The following is an 18,140-nucleotide window of genomic DNA, read 5'->3' as shown; positions in this document are numbered from 1 at the left end:
TGACTCAAAATGATCGTGTCAGGAAGTAGAGCTTGAAGCAGATTTATTTGTAGACTTAGAGTTCAATGAAGTTTGTCTGAACGTGTAGAGCTCATAAGAGTACCACGAAAGAATGTTAAGCTTTAATTAAACGTATCATTTATTTGAAGATGGTAGATGAAGAATAATTGAATGATGAGTAAAAGAAAAACGAGAATGGAGAGATGTAATGTTAGAATATTATTTATTTGGTATATAAAATCAACTAATTGATTTAATATATTAAAGTCAATATTTAATTTATTGACAAAATATTCTAATTAATGGTCAACATTGTTTGTTACCTGATTTGTTGTTACCCGATTTTTCATATCCCAACTGATTGAGGAAATATCTCAATCTGTGGCAGAGACTCTGATGGTAGGTCTCACTCTATAAATATAGAGTACCGGTCCCCAAGCTCGCTGCTCATTCTGACTTTCAGTAACTCCATCTAAAAGAGTTAGTGAGAGCTTGGAAGCCCGTATACTCGTTCTAACTTCTGTTCATTTTCTTTTGTAGATCTAAAGCTAGATCGAGGTTATCAATAGCAATGGCTGGAGGTATACAATATTCGATTCTTTTTTGCATATGTTCATTCATATATTAATTCCGCCTACATGTATATAGAATTGTTCATATGTCTACTTTCATATTAATTCTAACATTTGGTATCAGTCGCCAGTCTACATCTCTGCCTTGCTAATTTTATCTGCATGTATATTTATTTGATTTATATATGCCTTCATATTCATATTCATATATATATACATATATCTTCGGTTTTGGTTGGCCTACATTTAACAAAATTTCTTTTGGTAATTTTATTGTGTTTGTATTGTTTTGTGTTTACATATATGTTATATCTAACATATTTTGGCAATATAAACAAATTATACACATATATTTTTTTATGATTTATATATGTGCCTATGTCTTCATCTATACACATATATTATATATTCGTGTATATAGTTTTATATATTGTTTGAGGGCCATATTCATAATTTTTATTTTTATTTTTATTTTGATAGAGAGTTTTAATGTCTCATATTTTTTGATTTTTTGTTTCAAAACTAATTTTCCACATAAGTACCATTAGAAATCCTTCAGATTATTTTTTCTAATGATCTATGTTTCCAAATCAAGTTTTGAGAATCCAAAATCAGTTTTGCAACCTTCATGTACCCGGTTATGGCCAAAAACAATTTTGATATTAAATTTCGATTTTTTGTTGTTGTTTAATCAATCTAACGTCATGAATCTCTTTAGACATGAATTTCGAACCAATTTGGACAATAAATTTTATCTTGCCAATTTAATTAAAACATATAATTTTGGTAAATTATATATTTGGAAATTAATTAAAATGTGCACTTACTTGATTTTGGTGTATGGTATATTTCTTTTATTCATGCAATATTAAATAATTGTGCTATTTTAAGAATGTAAGAAATTTTTACAATTAAGTTTGTGCAATTATTTTATTAATTCACGAAATCAGTAAATGATGTTATTGTCTTATTAAGCATGATTTTTTCTACCATTAAGTATATATATGGAATTATTGTATTTTCGTACATATAATTAATTATACTAATTTGTATGATTATTTTGTTCTTATTCATGCAAAATTTATTTTGAGTATAATTATCTTTAATTTTATATGTATGCCTTTATAATTTTAAATACATTATATATATTTCATTATTGTGCTAGATATATTTAGATTATATTCAAAACATTAAGATAGGTTGAATAATATTTAGCACATTAATCTCCATAAATTATTCATAAAATATTCATAAAACATTTAGGGTGAATAAAATTATGAATAATTCATAAACAATTTTGTGGTTGACATAAGAACGCATGAAACTGAGACAAATGCTCAATCTAGAACGGTTTTTAATGATCTTCGGACGACCACACTAGGAGCACTACTCTCTGTGATTGCCTATTATGTTATAACGAAATTGTTCTTAGGTCTTCCTAGAGCCTAAAACATAATGTCTAGTGAACCATATAATTTTACATAATTAGGGAGTAGCCACAGCATCTTTAATTATATAAAATTATATATTAATTTGAAAGGATCACATAATGGACAAAATTGTGATTGATTATATAAATATAACAATTTTACCCCACAGGGATTTTATTATATTTATATAATTAATTAGGATAATATATTAAATTAATTTTCTTAATTTACCCACAGGAGTTATGATAATTAATTTAATAGTTTTATCATAAAGTTTAATAAAGATAGAAGTTTCAAACCTTACTTTATCCCAAATAATTCGTTTGAATAATCTATCATCCTTTACATCCAATTTTATTAAATTAAAAATTTAGCCCACAGGCAACTTTTGTTTAATAAAATTTCAATCTTCAGCATGTTATACATTGGTAAAACATGACTTCATTAAGCCTCAATCTTCTAAATCTAAGTTTGTAATCCTATTCATGCAGCTTCTTCATCATCCTCTAGTTTTGCTGAAATCCTTACCGAAATTCCTGAGCTTAGGGGTGATAATTTCAAAATCTGGAAGGAACGAGTTCTTCTTCATTTAGGCTGCGCCGACATGGACTACGCAATAAGGAAGGACGAACCTGCTGCAATCACTGCGACTAGCACTGCTGCTCAGATCGCACTATATGAGAAATGGGAGCGGTCCAATCGCCTCAGCATCATGTTCATCATGTCCAAGATCCCTCTGGGAATGCGTGGATCGGTGGAGCAACCTGAGAAAGTCAAAGACTTGATCAAACTGATCGATGAGCAGTTCGACACTTCGGACAAACCACTTTACAACAACCTCATCCACCAGTTCTCATCCACAAAACTCACCGGTGTCAAAGGAGTTAGAGAACATATTTCAAAGATGAGGGACATTTCTGCTCAACTGAAGAAACTCGATGTAGTCATTCCTGAAACCTTCCTGGTCCACTACATCCTTAACCATCTTCCACCTCAATATGGACCTTTCAAAATTTCCTACAACACACATAAGGACAAATGGACTATCAATGAACTGATAACCATGTGTGCTCAAGAAGAAGCAAGGCTCCTGCAGGAACAAGGTGAAAGTGCTCACATGGCCACCCAAGGCAAGAAACGCAAACCATCCAAGAAGGACAAGGGGAAAAATAAAGTGCCTCCCCAAGGCGATATAAAGAAGGATTCCATCAAATGTTTTTTCTGCAAAAAGAAGGGACATGCGAAAAAGGAATGCGCCAAGTTCAAGAAATGGATGGACGACAAAGGTAATCCAATTTCATTCGTATGTTATGAATCTAATATGGCTAATGTTAATATTAACACATGGTGGATTGATTCTGGATCGACAATTCACATTTCAAATTCCTTGCAGGGTTTACAAAACCTAAGGAAGCCAGTGGGAAGTGAGCAAAGCATCTTATCTGGAAACAAGATGGGCTCACATGTGGAGGCTATAGGAACGTGCCATTTAGTTTTAAGTAGCGGTTTTGTTTTAAAGTTAGAAAAGACATTTTATGTACCAAGTTTCTCTAGAAACTTGATTTCCGTTTCAAGACTTGTACCTTTTGGTTTTTCCTTTACATTTTCAGACAAATCTTTTAATTTATATAATAAATCTGAATGTGTTGGAAATGGTATTTTGTCTGATGGTCTTTACTGCCTTAATTTACAAAACAATACCGCTTATAATACTATGCACGTTCACGCTGGCAATAAAAGATGTGTTATGAATGAGAATTCCTCTACATTATGGCACCGGAGATTGGGACATATCTCTATTGATAGAATTAGAAGGTTAGTAAATGATGGGGTACTCAATACCTTAGATTTTACTGATTTTAATACTTGTGTGGATTGCATTAAGGGAAAGCATACCTCCAAGTCTAAGAAAAGTGGTGTCCATAGGAGTTCTGACCTATTAGAAATCATACATACTGATATATGTAGTCCAGACATGGACTCATATGGTCAGAAATACTTCATCTCTTTCATAGATGATTACTCACGCTACATGTATATCTATTTACTTCATAACAAAAGCGAAGCGTTAGATGTCTTTAAGATATTTAAAGCTGAAGTAGAGAAACAATGCAACAAGCAAATTAAGATAGTAAGATCAGATAGAGGTGGAGAATATTATGGTAGATACACTGAAGATGGACAAGCACCTGGTCCTTTTGCAAAGTTTCTTCAAGAAAATGGGATTGTTGCCCAATATACCATGCCCGGTACACCCGAGCAAAATGGTGTTGCAGAAAGGAGAAACCGAACATTGATGGACATGGTGCGAAGTATGCTTAGTAGCAACCCTAAAATTCCTAAATCCTTGTGGACTGAAGCTCTAAAGACATCCGTGTACATATTAAATCGAGTTCCAACCAAGGCAGTCTCCAAAACTCCTTTTGAATTATGGAAAGGTTGGAAACCGAGTTTGCAACATGTACGCATTTGGGGATGCCCATCTGAAGTTAGGGTATACAATCCACAAGAAAAGAAACTGGACCCAAGGACCATAAGTGGATACTTTATTGGTTACGCTGAAAGGTCTAAAGGTTACAAGTTTTATTGTCCATCTCATAGCACTAGGATTGTGGAATCAAGGAATGCAAAATTTCTTGAAAATGCCTTGATTAGTGGGAGTGATCAATCCAAGGACTTAGGTTCTGAGAAAGATCCTTTAGAACCCTCCACCTCAAGAGCAAGATTGATTGTGGTCGATAACACCCCTGCAGTCCAAATGGATGTTGAACCACCACAGCCAATTGTTGAAGATCCACAAGTCAATGATGAAGTTCAAATGGATCAAGTTGTTCAAGAGTTGCCTATAATTGTTGAACAACAAGCTGAACCACCCGCTCCTCAAGAGCCTGCTGGTGTAGCCTTAAGAAGATCCACTAGGACAATAAAATCGGCGATACCTAGTGACTACATTGTGTATTTGCAAGAATCTGACTACAATATTGGAGGCGAAAATGATCCAGAAACGTTTTCACAAGCTATGAATAGCAAAGAATCGGAACTGTGGTACAATGCCATGAATGAAGAAATGAATTCTATGAAAAGCAACGGAGTCTGGGATCTTGTTGAGTTGCCTAATGGGGCGAGGGCTATTGGGTGTAAATGGGTCTTCAAAACAAAGAAAGACTCATTAGGCAACATTGAGAGACACAAAGCGAGACTCGTTGCTAAGGGATTCACTCAAAAAGAAGGAACTGACTACACGGAGACCTTTTCTCCGGTATCTAAGAAAGATTCCCTCAGAGTTATCCTGGCATTAGTTGCTCATTTCGATTTAGAGCTACAGCAGATGGATGTGAAAACTGCCTTCCTAAATGGTGACCTAGAGGAGGAGGTATACATGAAACAACCAGAAGGATTCTCCTCTAGTGATGGTGAGCATTTGGTGTGCAAGCTTAAGAAGTCCATCTATGGTTTAAAACAAGCGTCCCGCCAATGGTATTTAAAATTCCATGATGTCATCTCTTCTTTTGGATTTGAAGAGAATGTCATGGATCAATGTATATACCAGAAGATCAGTGGGAGTAAGATTTGTTTTCTTGTTTTATATGTGGATGATATTCTTCTTGCAACCAATGATAAGGGCATGCTACATGAGGTGAAGCAATTTCTCTCAAAGAACTTTGAGATGAAGGATATGGGTGATGCGTCTTATGTCATTGGCATTAAGATCCATCGAGATAGATTCAAATGTATCTTAGGTCTATCTCAAGAAACCTACATTAACAAAGTTTTAGAGAGATTTCGGATGAAAGATTGTTCACCAAGTGTTGCTCCTATCGTTAAGGGTGATAAATTAAATTTGAGCCAGTGTCCAAAGAATGATTTTGAAAAGGAAGAAATGAAGAACATCCCATATGCTTCTGCTGTTGGAAGCTTGATGTATGCTCAGGTGTGCACACGACCCGACATTGCCTTTGCTGTCGGAATGCTAGGAAGATTTCAGAGTAACCCGGGATTAGACCACTGGAAAGCTGCAAAGAAAGTTATGAGGTATCTTCAGGGTACTAAGGATTACAAACTCATGTTCAGACGAACCGACAACCTAGAAGTAGTTGGCTACTCAGATTCAGACTTTGCTGGTTGTACTGATTCACGTAAATCAACTTCTGGTTACGTGTTTATGTTTGCCGGTGGAGCTATATCATGGAGGAGTAACAAACAGACCTTGACTGCTACTTCTACTATGGAAGCCGAGTTCGTTTCGTGTTTTGAGGCTACATCGCATGGTGTATGGCTAAAGAGTTTCATTTCAGGCCTTAGAGTTGTAGATTCTATATCTAGGCCATTGAGAATGTTTTGCGACAATTCAGCTGCTGTATTCATGGCTAAGAACAACAAGAGTGGTAGTCGAAGCAAGCACATCGACATCAAGTACTTAGCCGTGAGAGAACGTGTTAAAGAAAATAAAGTGGTCATTCAACACATTAGCACTGAATTGATGATTGCTGATCCTATGACGAAAGGCTTGTCACCTCATAAATTCAAGGATCATGTAGTGAACATGGGACTTGGTTCCCTTATGTAAATTTATTGTACAAACTGAAGTTATTATCAATGAAACTCTCATTTTTGATATTTTCTCATATTTATGCGCATCTTAATTTTATTTGAGAAAATTTTACTTTCATAGGACCTGAATAAACATAAGGTTTATTCGTTTAAGTACATAGCCACATAAATTACATTGTTATGTAATAAATATATTGTAATACATGGAAGATAATACTCGTCATAAAAAGAGGACCTATCGCCATGATTCATGTGTTTATTATCTAACAGGGATGATCGTCGGGCTTAAGTAATACATTAATTTAAATGCTGACCAAGTGGGAGAATGTTAGAATATTATTTATTTGGTATATAAAATCAACTAATTGATTTAATATATTAAAGTCAATATTTAATTTATTGACAAAATATTCTAATTAATGGTCAACATTGTTTGTTACCTGATTTGTTGTTACCCGATTTTTCATATCCCAACTGATTGAGGAAATATCTCAATCTGTGGCAGAGACTCTGATGGTAGGTCTCACTCTATAAATATAGAGTACCGGTCCCCAAGCTCGCTGCTCATTCTGACTTTCAGTAACTCCATCTAAAAGAGTTAGTGAGAGCTTGGAAGCCCGTGTACTCGTTCTAACTTCTGTTCATTTTCTTTTGTAGATCTAAAGCTAGATCGAGGTTATCAATAGCAATGGCTGGAGGTATACAATATTCGATTCTTTTTTGCATATGTTCATTCATATATTAATTCCGCCTACATGTATATAGAATTGTTCATATGTCTACTTTCATATTAATTCTAACAGTTCTATCGTTAGATTTTTAGCTCAGTTTGAAGAAGAGAAAATGAGCGAGAATAAACATTAGAAAGATTGACACATAGCATATCTACAGCAAGAATGATTGAAGGTCTTTTTAAATATTACGTATAGGTCTCGTTTATTTTTCACATTTCATAATTGTGAAGTTAGAAAGTGAATCATAGACCGATTTAAGTATGAAATAATTTTATTTGTAGGTATTCACGTTTAGCTTACTATTTCAATTATGTTGAAGAATACATTCATCAAGATTGATTGGATTAATTGAATGTGTGTTCCAAAACTATGTCAACCATCATCCATTTGAAGAAGTTAATTAATTCAATTTTAGAAAGTTATTGATTTTGGAAGAAATTGACAAACAATTATGTACTCATGACCGCACATGATTATGTGCTAATTTCCATTTTCAACAGCCAAAATGTGCAAGCAAACCAAAACAATATTTGGACAAGATACAACATATTACTATGCATATACTCCACAACTCAAGAACTAAAAGAGCAAAAATATGTTGTGGTGATAATGCCACGTCAAACAATATATTCTTTCAAAATCTAAATTTTATTTTATATTGCTTTTTTTTTTGCTATATATATTGTAATTTGATTCAAGAATCGATCTCATTATATTATATTTAAAACAAATTATTTATATAATATTATTTACAAACAATATAACATTATATTTTAAATGAAATTACATTATTATAAAGTAATATGTAAGTTTATATGTGTACCATTATACTACTTATTTATAAAATGTACATGAACAAAATTACATCTTAAATATACAAAATTAATTCTTTTGTTAGTAAGTGAAATTATTAATTGTATACAATTCAAAAAGAAAAGAAAATAAATATTTTTTATGTAATATTTAGTGGTTGGATATAAGAAATAGACCAAGTACAAAAGCTACATCATTTTACAAGAAAATTTTGAGTTGGAGAAGCATAGTTCCTTCCTTTCGAAAAAAAAAAAGAAGAGAAAAGAAGCATCATAGTTCCTGGCCAGAAGCGTTTCAATTGTTTTTGGACTTTGCATAACGTTTTTGGATTTTACCACAAAAAAGTTCAATTTTTTATTTATGTTATTTTTGTATGAACGGCAAAGCTTTTGTGAATAAAAATATCTTCTTTGGTTTTAAAGAGTAAATTGAAGTGTTTGGTTTGGACAGTTGGACCTTAGCATAAGGTTTAAGGCTTATGTGACTCGAACGACAAACCATACTTTCTTCCCCACTCCTTATCCTCTCCCTCTCTCTATCTTCTTTCTCTCTCTAAACATGCCTTCTGCAACCAATGCATTATCCATGGCCGAAAGCTGTTTAGCCTCAGTTCCTACCCTCTTTACCCCGAAAAACCAATACCCATTTCACCCACTTCCGTTAAAATCCATAAAGCTCCTTCCACACTCATCTTCACCTTCTCTCCCTTCATGGGCATCTCTCAAACACAAGTCTTTACCTTCCCGACTAGTCCCACTACTTGTGGCTCAGACCTCAGACTGGGCTCAAGGAGAGGAGAAAGAAAGTGAAGAAGGCGATGCCACTTGGGAAAATCAAGGTGATTTGCCTTGGACAGGTCAAGATAGCGAGACAGAGGAGGAAGTAAGCTCAGGCGTGCAAGCCTTTTCTGATGGTGTTGAGGTTAAAGATGGAGAGGAAGAAGCTTCAGGGGACGAGAGCTTGTTGGGGAGTGGAGGTGAATTTTACCCTGACCCACCTGAAGAGGCCAAGCTTTATGTGGGTAATTTGCCTTTTGATGTTGATAGTGAGAAACTTGCTGACCTCTTCAACCAGGCTGGGATTGTTGAAATTGCTGAGGTAAAGATTCTTTTCTTATTTGTTTCCTGTAATTGGCTTAGTAGAAGTATCGTAATTGTGTGTTTCTGACTGGTATTTTGTGCTTTCATTAGGTAATTTACAATAGAGAAACAGATCAAAGTAGAGGGTTTGGTTTTGTTACAATGAGTACTGTTGAAGAAGCTGAGAAAGCTGTGGAGCAGTTTCATCAATATGTGAGTTTTGTCTTGCTTTGTTACCAATTCTTAATTCCGTTTGTCAAGAAGTAAAATTACTTCAATTCCCGCTTGCATTGTTTTATAACACTTATTGTTCCTTATTTTATAAACACTTACCAATCCTTACTTCAATTCCCGCTTGCATTGTTTTACAACACTTCTCTGTAAACATTAATTACATTGTTATGATTCATCGTGCCTTATTTCGTAAACACTTATCAATCCTTACTATTTGTCTAGAAGTGAAATTGCTTCAGTTCCCACTTGCATTGTTTGTAACACTTATCTGTAAATATAAATTATGATTCTTTGCTCCTTATTCTGTAACCACCTACTAAAGTGACCATGTTATCTTTGAAGGCTTTTCTATAGGTGTCATATCTCAGTGTTTTAAGTCTTCCATATGTTGTGCAAACAGGATTTAAATGGGAGACTTTTGACTGTAAACAAGGCTGCCCCCAGAGGGACACGGCCAGAAAGAACAAGAGTGAATGAACCTTCTTTCAGAATCTATGTTGGTAACTTGCCATGGCAAGTGGATGATGTTCGTTTGGAGCAAGTTTTCAGTGAACATGGAAAGGTGGTAAATGCCAGAGTAGTATACGACCGCGAAACAGGACGTTCACGTGGCTTTGGCTTTGTCACAATGTCTACCGAGATAGAAGTGAATGATGCCATTGCTGCTCTTGATGGACAGGTGATTTCACTCCCCATTTCATTTTCAAGTCTGCAGTTGAGACCAAATAGGCAATAATCATCATAATGCTTAAACAAGATAAAAGATTTCCTGGGAATTTTTCAAACTTTGTTAACAATTGAGTTCCAATGATACAAGGAGTCCTTAACCTTATCTAGTAGTTCAATGCATTTTTAACATTTTTTTGCCTGATTTATTTTCTTCATGGTTTTCAGAGTTTGGATGGCAGATCAATCAGAGTAAATGTTGCTGAACAGAGGCCGAGGCGCACCTCGTTTTCATATTAAAAAGATATGAACTCTGCGAATTGGAGTACAACTTTTAGAGAGAGAGGTTCTACATTTTTCTACCTATTTGATTGCTGTTCTAGTTATATATTGTAACTGGAAAGCTTGATGTGAGGGATGAAAATCTCTTTGTTTAGTTTCCAAAACCTGCAGAAGGTTGATGACTGATGAGGCCATATTATCCCATATATTTTTTTTTTTTCTTTCATTGCTATAGTTTAATCCCTCAAATGCTGCCAGCTTTTTTCATTATGTACTTGTACTAATCATATTTCTTGGAAGTATTTTGCTATTTCATAATTGTTAACCGAACTTTTTTAATGTCTTCTTTGTGAGTAAAATTGATGATATTCTTTCATCACTTTGTATCTGTTACTTTATGATGTTAAACCATGGTGCTCACTGCTCAGTTTCTCCCAAAAGAAAACTTCAGAGCATTTGGATTTTGATGTCGTTTCAGTAGACAAACGACAAAGTCATTGAAGTCAGTTTTTAGTTTAAGTGTGCCATCGTTTTCCAATACTCGTTTGAGTTGAAATGGAGTTTTTCACTTATCCTGTAATTATTGTCGTTTCTTATTTAAGCTTTGATGTCGTTAATGTAAAAACGGTTGTACCACCTTGGTATTTGAACTTAGTCATTTAATTTGAGCACCAAATTTGTAATAAAAAATAGAGCTAAAATAGTATAAAAACCGTAATTCGAGTATAGGAATTTTTTGCTACTTTGACTTGTCATTTTGTTGAATTACAATATACCTAAAGATCCAAGCAACTTCATTCCTGACACGCTGTGACAATAAAAAGAAGAATTAGACTGTATCGAAGCATTCCTGCCAACATTTTAATCCCAGTAAAAATTGTACTGTACAATAGAGAATTTAAACTTGTATTGGAAAACGATGCCATAAACTAAAATCTGTACAGTGCAAAGCATGACTGCCAGCACATGTGAAAAGTCATCAGAAGTCTAGACATTGAAGAATGAGGATATGGCTAAACTCGATACTTCCCAAATAATGTACTTTATGGCTTGCGTTTAAGCCAAAAATCACCAAAACTACTCACATTTGAATATAACCTGGTCAAACTATAGACTCATTTTTTCTAACTTCACTATTCCGCAAAAGAAATGTTGGTACTACTGCCCAAAGAAAGCCTAGCTCTCAAGCCTTTTTCAGTTAGTGACTATTTTCATTTACCAAAATCATTATAAGATACTCAAAAACAAGAACGTGCTGAGATCTACAGCGAGGGCATCCTAGCTTTCTCAACTGCTTGAACGTAGTAATACAATCTCCAAAGTGTTATGTTACTCTGCAAAAGCAAGATACAACTAAGAATTAAAATCTAGGTAATTCAAAAAATGTATCCATGTGCTCTCTTCTCTTCCTTTACCTCTTTTTCAAGATCTACATTAATTTCATCATGAGATCTTTTCTCTGCATGTGCAATGAGTTCCACAACACGGTCAAGATTTTTAGGCGGCAACTCCTTAATCATCTTTTGAAGCTGATTTTTCTCAGGAACGGTCATTGGCCTGCACATCACAGCTAAAAATTTACGTGAGGAACCGTACTAATAGAAAGTGGTTTTTGTGTGTGTGTGGCTATAACTGAAAGATGTAAATGGGGCTTGAATGACCCTTCAAAGATATGAGACAAATTAGTTCTATTTAAGCTACAAATTTCGTTTATTATAAGAAAAACATGGAGAATGAACAGATCATACAACAATGATCTGCTCAAACACAATTTACCATCTTATAGATATTTGGCTAAATAGTTCTGCAGAGTATTACACAATGCATTTCATTTAACTAGCACATCCCCAGTTACTAATTTGGTATCATTCACAATTTCTATGACAGTTGCTAGAAAATTCAACTGTAGTTGAGATAATAACTAAGAGCTATTTTCAACCATTACCTGCACACTGACGCTACGACATTAAGAAGTTCTTCAAGCTGCTGGTCCATGTGTGCCAGCTGAAAAACAACATTCATCATAAAATTCTACGAATAGAGTTCTTATTTTAATGTTAAAATAACCACCATATCTACCACATTTGGTATCAGTGACATATCAAAAGAAACAGAAATTGAAAAACGGAAGAAAAAATATGTGCACTGTTTTAGATGTAGTAGAGAAATTTTCAGAGAACTACTTTTGAAGATAGCTCATCAGAAACATTCTGCAATATTTCCTCAACCTCTGGACTATCGTTATCAATCAGGAACTGTCGATGTTCATCATCATTCACCTGAAAGATACATACAAGCGTGTTAAACAAACTCACTTGTAAGATGTTCATAAATGTAAACTCCCCAATTGACAGCAGACTAGTCTTCTTCAAAAGAATTCATTTGACAGACATGAATCCAAAGAAGATAGAAAGAAAAAAAGAATAGAGAATGTTAGTCACCTTAGATTCTTCCGGACCAGTTGTCCCATTGACAGAAATCTTATGAGCAACATTTGATCCAGGATTAGTTGGACTTGCAAGTTGAGGGTCTAAAGGAGAAATTTTAAGTTTCTTACGGGGAGATTGGCCCGTGCCATCTTTATTTGCTGCCACACCTAAACTTGATGATGCCTTTCTGTTTCTTCGATGCATTTGAATCTCCCGCGTTTGTACAACTGGATATAGCATCTGCAATATAGCATTATAGAGACATTCTTATACCATTGAGTGTATAATATGTAACCAACTTAAACTCAAGGATAAATAACTACAAAGAAACTTTTTAAAAAAAATAAGAAACGATCACTACAAAAAAATTAAACTTGTTTGCACTTATAGTTCAAAGACATCAGATTGAAGAAAGAATAAAGGACTCAGTTCCATATTAGTAAATTAAATTCCATGAATCTACAAAAAGGATCAAATAGGCACCCAAAATACCTCATCAACTTCTGGTGTAAGAACATTCACACCCTGAAGAAGCAATGTCCTCAATCTTTCTCTTTTGAAATCAGATAGCTCATTTCCTACCCCATTACCAAATAGAGAACAAGAAGCTCCATAATCATTCTCCCCTCTAACTTGGCAAGACTCTTTTCCAGAAAACTCTAAAGCTTTGGATGAAGTAAATAGCTGAAAATCCTCATCTTGTGATAATAGCTTTTCAACTCGACATTTATAGTAACCAAAGTAATCAGGTCCATCTCTATTGTGTTCACTTGAAACATTTGTATCTTTTGACATAGCAATTAAGTTCTTCGGAACCACACATGCAAACAACAACGTAAAGCTAATGATTTTAACAGAAAAGCAAATGAGTATTGGCCAAAAACAAATTATCTGCGCACACAGATTGAAAAACCAAATTCAAAAAGTTTGCACAAACCAATAAAATCGACACAAGTAACTAAATACGTAAAACATTATACCTTGTGCAATCTTCTTCTTTTAAAGTCCTTCCAATAAAATCGACCATTCACTCCATCTGCTCCTACAATAAGAAACAAAAGCCACCATTGTAAAGTCGTAGATTAATATGTACATTTCCAATTCCTGATCATTTATATTCATGGGTTTTCCCAGTAACCAAACAGGACAAAGTTGATGAAGTTTTTGCGGATAAAAATATAACCTTATAAAAGAGTGGCAGTGCCGAGAAATTAAGACAAAACCCTAATAAGCGCAGAATTAGAGAAGGGAGGAGGGAGAAGGGTGCAGCGACGTTCAAGGTTTCGCTCGATTTATGGTGAAATCTTCTTTTGTTTTTAAGAGAAGCGATTCAATTCATGAAATATATTGCATTAGCTTTCTCGGGAGGGAAAAAGAAAAGATTTTCCCGGAAACTAAAAAAAAAAATTAATACAAAAAATTGATGGAGCCAATTTGGCCGAGTTCAATCTGAGTGACACTGACGCCGCATGAAAATAAATATTATAAAAAAACTAAATTATAAATTAAACAAAAAATATGAAAATTCAAAAACGCAGGAGCCCCTATAGCTCAGTGGTAGAGCGTCAGTCTTGTAAACTGAAGGTCTGTAGTTCGATCCTGCATGGGGGCATTTTTATTTTTCTTAAACTTTATTATTTAGTATATATTTTTTAATAATTAGTAAAAAAAAATTATATATCAAATAAAAAAGTGTAAAAAAAGTAACACAATTTGAGTTTTATAAATTAAATAACGAAAGTATTTTCAAATTTCCTTTTTTATTAATATTTTTCTCATTAATGACAAATTAGGAGTATTGATTTATATTTAAGGAATTCTATTTCATTTTGTGGAATGTTATTCATTATATTCTAACTAAAAAACATAGTTTTATGTAATAATTAATTTTTTTTTTTTTTTGAGAGATTGTATGTAAGAGATTCTTTTTCACTTTACCCGTACAACATACTCCTTATATGGATAAGTAAGAGCGTCTTGACCGTAATTTTCTTTTTCATGATAATGTTTATTATATAGCGAGATTCATGCAGGTTTTCGATAAATTATGAATAATTAAAATGTCAAAAATAAAATTCAAACTACAAGATGTTGATATTTTTAATTGTTAAGATATTTTTGTTTTAAATTTGAAATATCAAAACAATAAATCTTTAAAATAAATGTCAATTTATATACGATTCATTTATTATTATAATTATTAAAAAATTAGTTATTCCTAAATGTTTTATTTAAATATAAATAAATTATTTTTATTTTAAATTTTAAATGTCAAAACAATAAAAAGATAAATACATATGGAAAATTTTGAAATAAATACCAATTATATATGATTATTTATTATTATAATTATTAAAAAAATAGTTATTTATAAATAAATTAAGATATTTTTAAATTTGAATTTGAAATATGAAACAATAAAAAGATTATCATGAATTGTAAAATCTTCAAGATAAATGTGAATTTATATATAGTTAATTTATTATCATAATTATTAGAAAATTAGTTATTAATAAATATTAAAAAAAAAAAGTTACAAAAGATGCATTACCGTTATTGATGATTTTAGATATTTTTTTTAATTATTTAATAATCATAAATTAAATAAAATATAACAAAAATGTAGAAAAAATAGAAATAGATTAGAGATTTTGACTTGAATTCTCCTTTTATTTTATTTTTTTAAAAGTGTGTGACATTTTCCAATTCTGACATTGTCATTTAAAATATATCTGACGACTAACTTTATATGTATTATTTATGTTTTTGCCAAATAAAAATTATTTAATCGGCTTATCACATTGTTGTCAAGGCAATGACACTATCCCAAATTTTGGTTTGTTGATTATTTGAGTTTAGGAACAAATGAAACTTGAGTAGCTTAATTTTATAAAATCAAGTTTTAAGGGTTTTTCGCTTCATATTATTAAGTTCATTTATGCATAGAAACCGTTTACTTCATTTAGATTTGAAGAATTGGATTTCTGGACATGATTATTGTTTACATTGTATGACAACTTCCTAAATGTGCGAATACGTTATTGATCAGTGACATTATTCATACTTGTTAGTTTCAAAAATTGGCAAGTGTGATAGGTTATTATATATTGTTGTTACTAAAAGATATTACAATACATGTACATATATTAAATTTTCTATGTTGCAGCATATTTTGATGGATAGTAAATTTAGATTTTTTCCATTCTATTTACTCATATCTCTCTTCTGAAAAGAGGGAATAATTATTGAGAGAGGTTATAGACTTTTGTATCATAATTATAAGATTCAATTCAAATTGTATCAAAATTTCACGTAATATAATAATAATAATAATATCTATCGAGAATAATATTTAATTAATTTAAAAAATAATTATAAAAATTTAAATTTATATTCATATACAAAAAAATACTTTTTATAAAATATCTTTAATTTAAATAAAAGTCTACAATAATAATAGTAATTAAATAAAATATAAATATATTAGAACTCGTAATAGCTTCCACACCGTTGGAGAAGGTGGAAATTTTTTCGATTAGTGATGCTATAGAATCTATCTGAAGATTTATCGATTAACTTATACTTGCTATTTTGTTAAAACTTTGATGTCTCTTTTTTCCCAACCATCTCTAACAATCTTAATATCACTCACACAACATAAACATCCGATAACATATAAAACATGATAGAAAAGTAAGATGAAGATGTTAGAATATCAATATTGTTATACCCAGATTTCGAGCCATAGTAAATATGACCTCGAAAGCTGAGTTCGCAGCAAATGGTCTCGTGAGGATTAGAATGATCTAGGATTGTAAGTCGAGCCTGCAAAGTATGATATATGATCTCGAATGCGGTGATCTCGAAATGATCTCGATCTCGAAAGGTAGCTCCGAGAACACCTTCATCTTCAGGAACTTCGGAGCATGGGTCTTGAGCTCGATATCCCATCTCGAAAGCAACGTTAGCTCGGGAGATGTCAGTGGCTCGCACAATGACATGAAACCTGAAATGCTGGAGCCTTGAAGATACGTTATAACCACCTTGAATATCTACAAGTATTATAACTATGAGATGTAACCCTCATTAATTAATGTAAATCCCCAAGAATTGTGGGATATTATTTATTCAGTTATACGCCCCCTGATCTTTGGGGGACGTTTCCTTTTATATCTGATTATTGGCATTTAAAGCCATTTATTTTTATTCACAAAAGAGTAACTACCCAAAATATGTGGGATAGTATTCTGCATCCTTCTCTATAAATAGAGAAGTCATGCACCATTGTAAAGGACCGGAAATTCTGATCCTTGAGAGAAAACTCTGGAGAATTCATGCTAAAGAATTGTTCAGAGATAATCTTGAGGTTAATAACAGAGACTCGTGGACTAGGCAGATTTAACTGCTGAACCACGTAAAAAACCGTGTGTTTGATTCGTTTTTTTCTTTTGGCCATTGTCTTTAATTGTTTATGTGCTCTCTTCTTTTATCTGTTGACGAAAAACGGCGTCAACAGTTTGGTGCTTTCATTGAGAGCCTCAAGCATCCATCCCTGAGAGATTCATGGCTGCAAACAATCAGAACACTCCTGAAGAAAATTACCCAAGGCGTCCTGGAAAACAGCCGATGGAGAACTCGGACGCTGATGAAAGGAGTGGGTCCTCTGATTCCCGGGGACCACCTCCACAACCAAGGGATGAGGACATGTACTATAACCCTGAACGTTATGTCCCTATTGTAGAATTGGAGAATCGGCAGCTGAAACAGTTGTTGGCAGAAGCCAACAAACGTAAGGAGGAGTTGACTAGGATAGCCGCAGAGGCGCAGGTGGCTCAGCCCCCGCCTCCGCGCGAAGACCAAGTCCCTCCTCCAAGGGACGTGCACGTTCCCCCCCGGAGGCCCCGTGGACGTCCACGAAAAAATGCTGCCACAAGGAGGCCGGCACAACCTCCAGCACCAGCAGAGCCATCTGCTCCTTCTAGGCCTCAGAGGAATACCCGAGCTCGGGTCCTGCCTAATCCACCTGTGGAAGTGCCTGCAGGAACTGAGAACAACCGAGCTCCTGCCGAGGCTCGGACTCAGGTTCCTGGTAGTGCACCGAACGCAACTGGCCCATCTCGGGCAAATTCTGGACCCTCTAAGCCGAGGCAAGGACGACAACCACCGTCACCTATACGGTTCCCTCCGTCTCCCATAAGATATCCTTCACCTCCCCGCAGAAACGCTCAACCTGGTCGAGATCAGGATCAAGGGCGTACAGGGGAAAGACAAGGAAACAGGGAGACGTTCCAGGAGCGGAGAGGCGCGCCATCTGAGAGAAGTCAGACGTCCCGATCTCGCACTGCGGAGA

General features: G+C 33.9%; 3 protein-coding genes and 1 non-coding gene across 7 annotated transcripts; 3 read left to right on the top strand and 1 right to left on the bottom strand.

The window, feature by feature from the left end:
- The first annotated feature begins 507 nt into the window (after positions 1–507).
- On the top strand, positions 508–3,809 carry LOC133817178 (uncharacterized). The gene is made up of 3 exons (XM_062249599.1): positions 508–581; positions 2,494–3,288; positions 3,396–3,809. The coding sequence occupies exons 1-3, from the start codon at positions 572–574 to the stop codon at positions 3,428–3,430; spliced, it is 840 nt and encodes a 279-aa protein (XP_062105583.1). The 5' UTR covers positions 508–571; the 3' UTR covers positions 3,431–3,809.
- Positions 3,810–8,547: 4,738 nt separating this feature from the next.
- On the top strand, positions 8,548–10,679 carry LOC133817175 (28 kDa ribonucleoprotein, chloroplastic-like). Its single transcript, XM_062249593.1, has 4 exons — positions 8,548–9,198; positions 9,291–9,392; positions 9,814–10,092; positions 10,308–10,679. The coding sequence occupies exons 1-4, from the start codon at positions 8,659–8,661 to the stop codon at positions 10,377–10,379; spliced, it is 993 nt and encodes a 330-aa protein (XP_062105577.1). The 5' UTR covers positions 8,548–8,658; the 3' UTR covers positions 10,380–10,679.
- A 400-nt stretch (positions 10,680–11,079) lies between these two features.
- Positions 11,080–14,249, bottom strand: LOC133817176 (uncharacterized). Of its 4 annotated transcripts, none has more exons than XM_062249595.1 (8): positions 13,974–14,249; positions 13,771–13,832; positions 13,283–13,681; positions 12,803–13,030; positions 12,545–12,640; positions 12,307–12,365; positions 11,777–11,918; positions 11,080–11,695 (listed from the first exon to the last, which is right to left on the bottom strand). In XM_062249595.1, exons 3-8 carry the CDS (start codon positions 13,583–13,585, stop codon positions 11,624–11,626), a joined length of 900 nt encoding a protein of 299 aa, XP_062105579.1. In that variant the 5' UTR covers positions 13,586–13,681; positions 13,771–13,832; positions 13,974–14,249; the 3' UTR covers positions 11,080–11,623. The 4 variants fall into 4 exon arrangements, with proteins under 4 accessions (XP_062105579.1, XP_062105582.1, XP_062105578.1 ...); XM_062249598.1 differs by having other exon boundaries at positions 13,771–13,826; XM_062249594.1 differs by having other exon boundaries at positions 13,283–13,597; positions 13,974–14,248.
- An 81-nt stretch (positions 14,250–14,330) lies between these two features.
- On the top strand, positions 14,331–14,402 carry TRNAT-UGU (transfer RNA threonine (anticodon UGU)). The gene has a single exon. It is a non-coding gene; the product is annotated as a tRNA-Thr (tRNA).
- Positions 14,403–18,140: the final 3,738 nt, after the last annotated feature.

Source organism: Humulus lupulus, chromosome 2, assembly GCF_963169125.1.
Source record: "Humulus lupulus chromosome 2, drHumLupu1.1, whole genome shotgun sequence".
NCBI lineage: Eukaryota > Viridiplantae > Streptophyta > Magnoliopsida > Rosales > Cannabaceae > Humulus > Humulus lupulus.
This window is presented reverse-complemented; position numbering and strand designations above follow the sequence as displayed.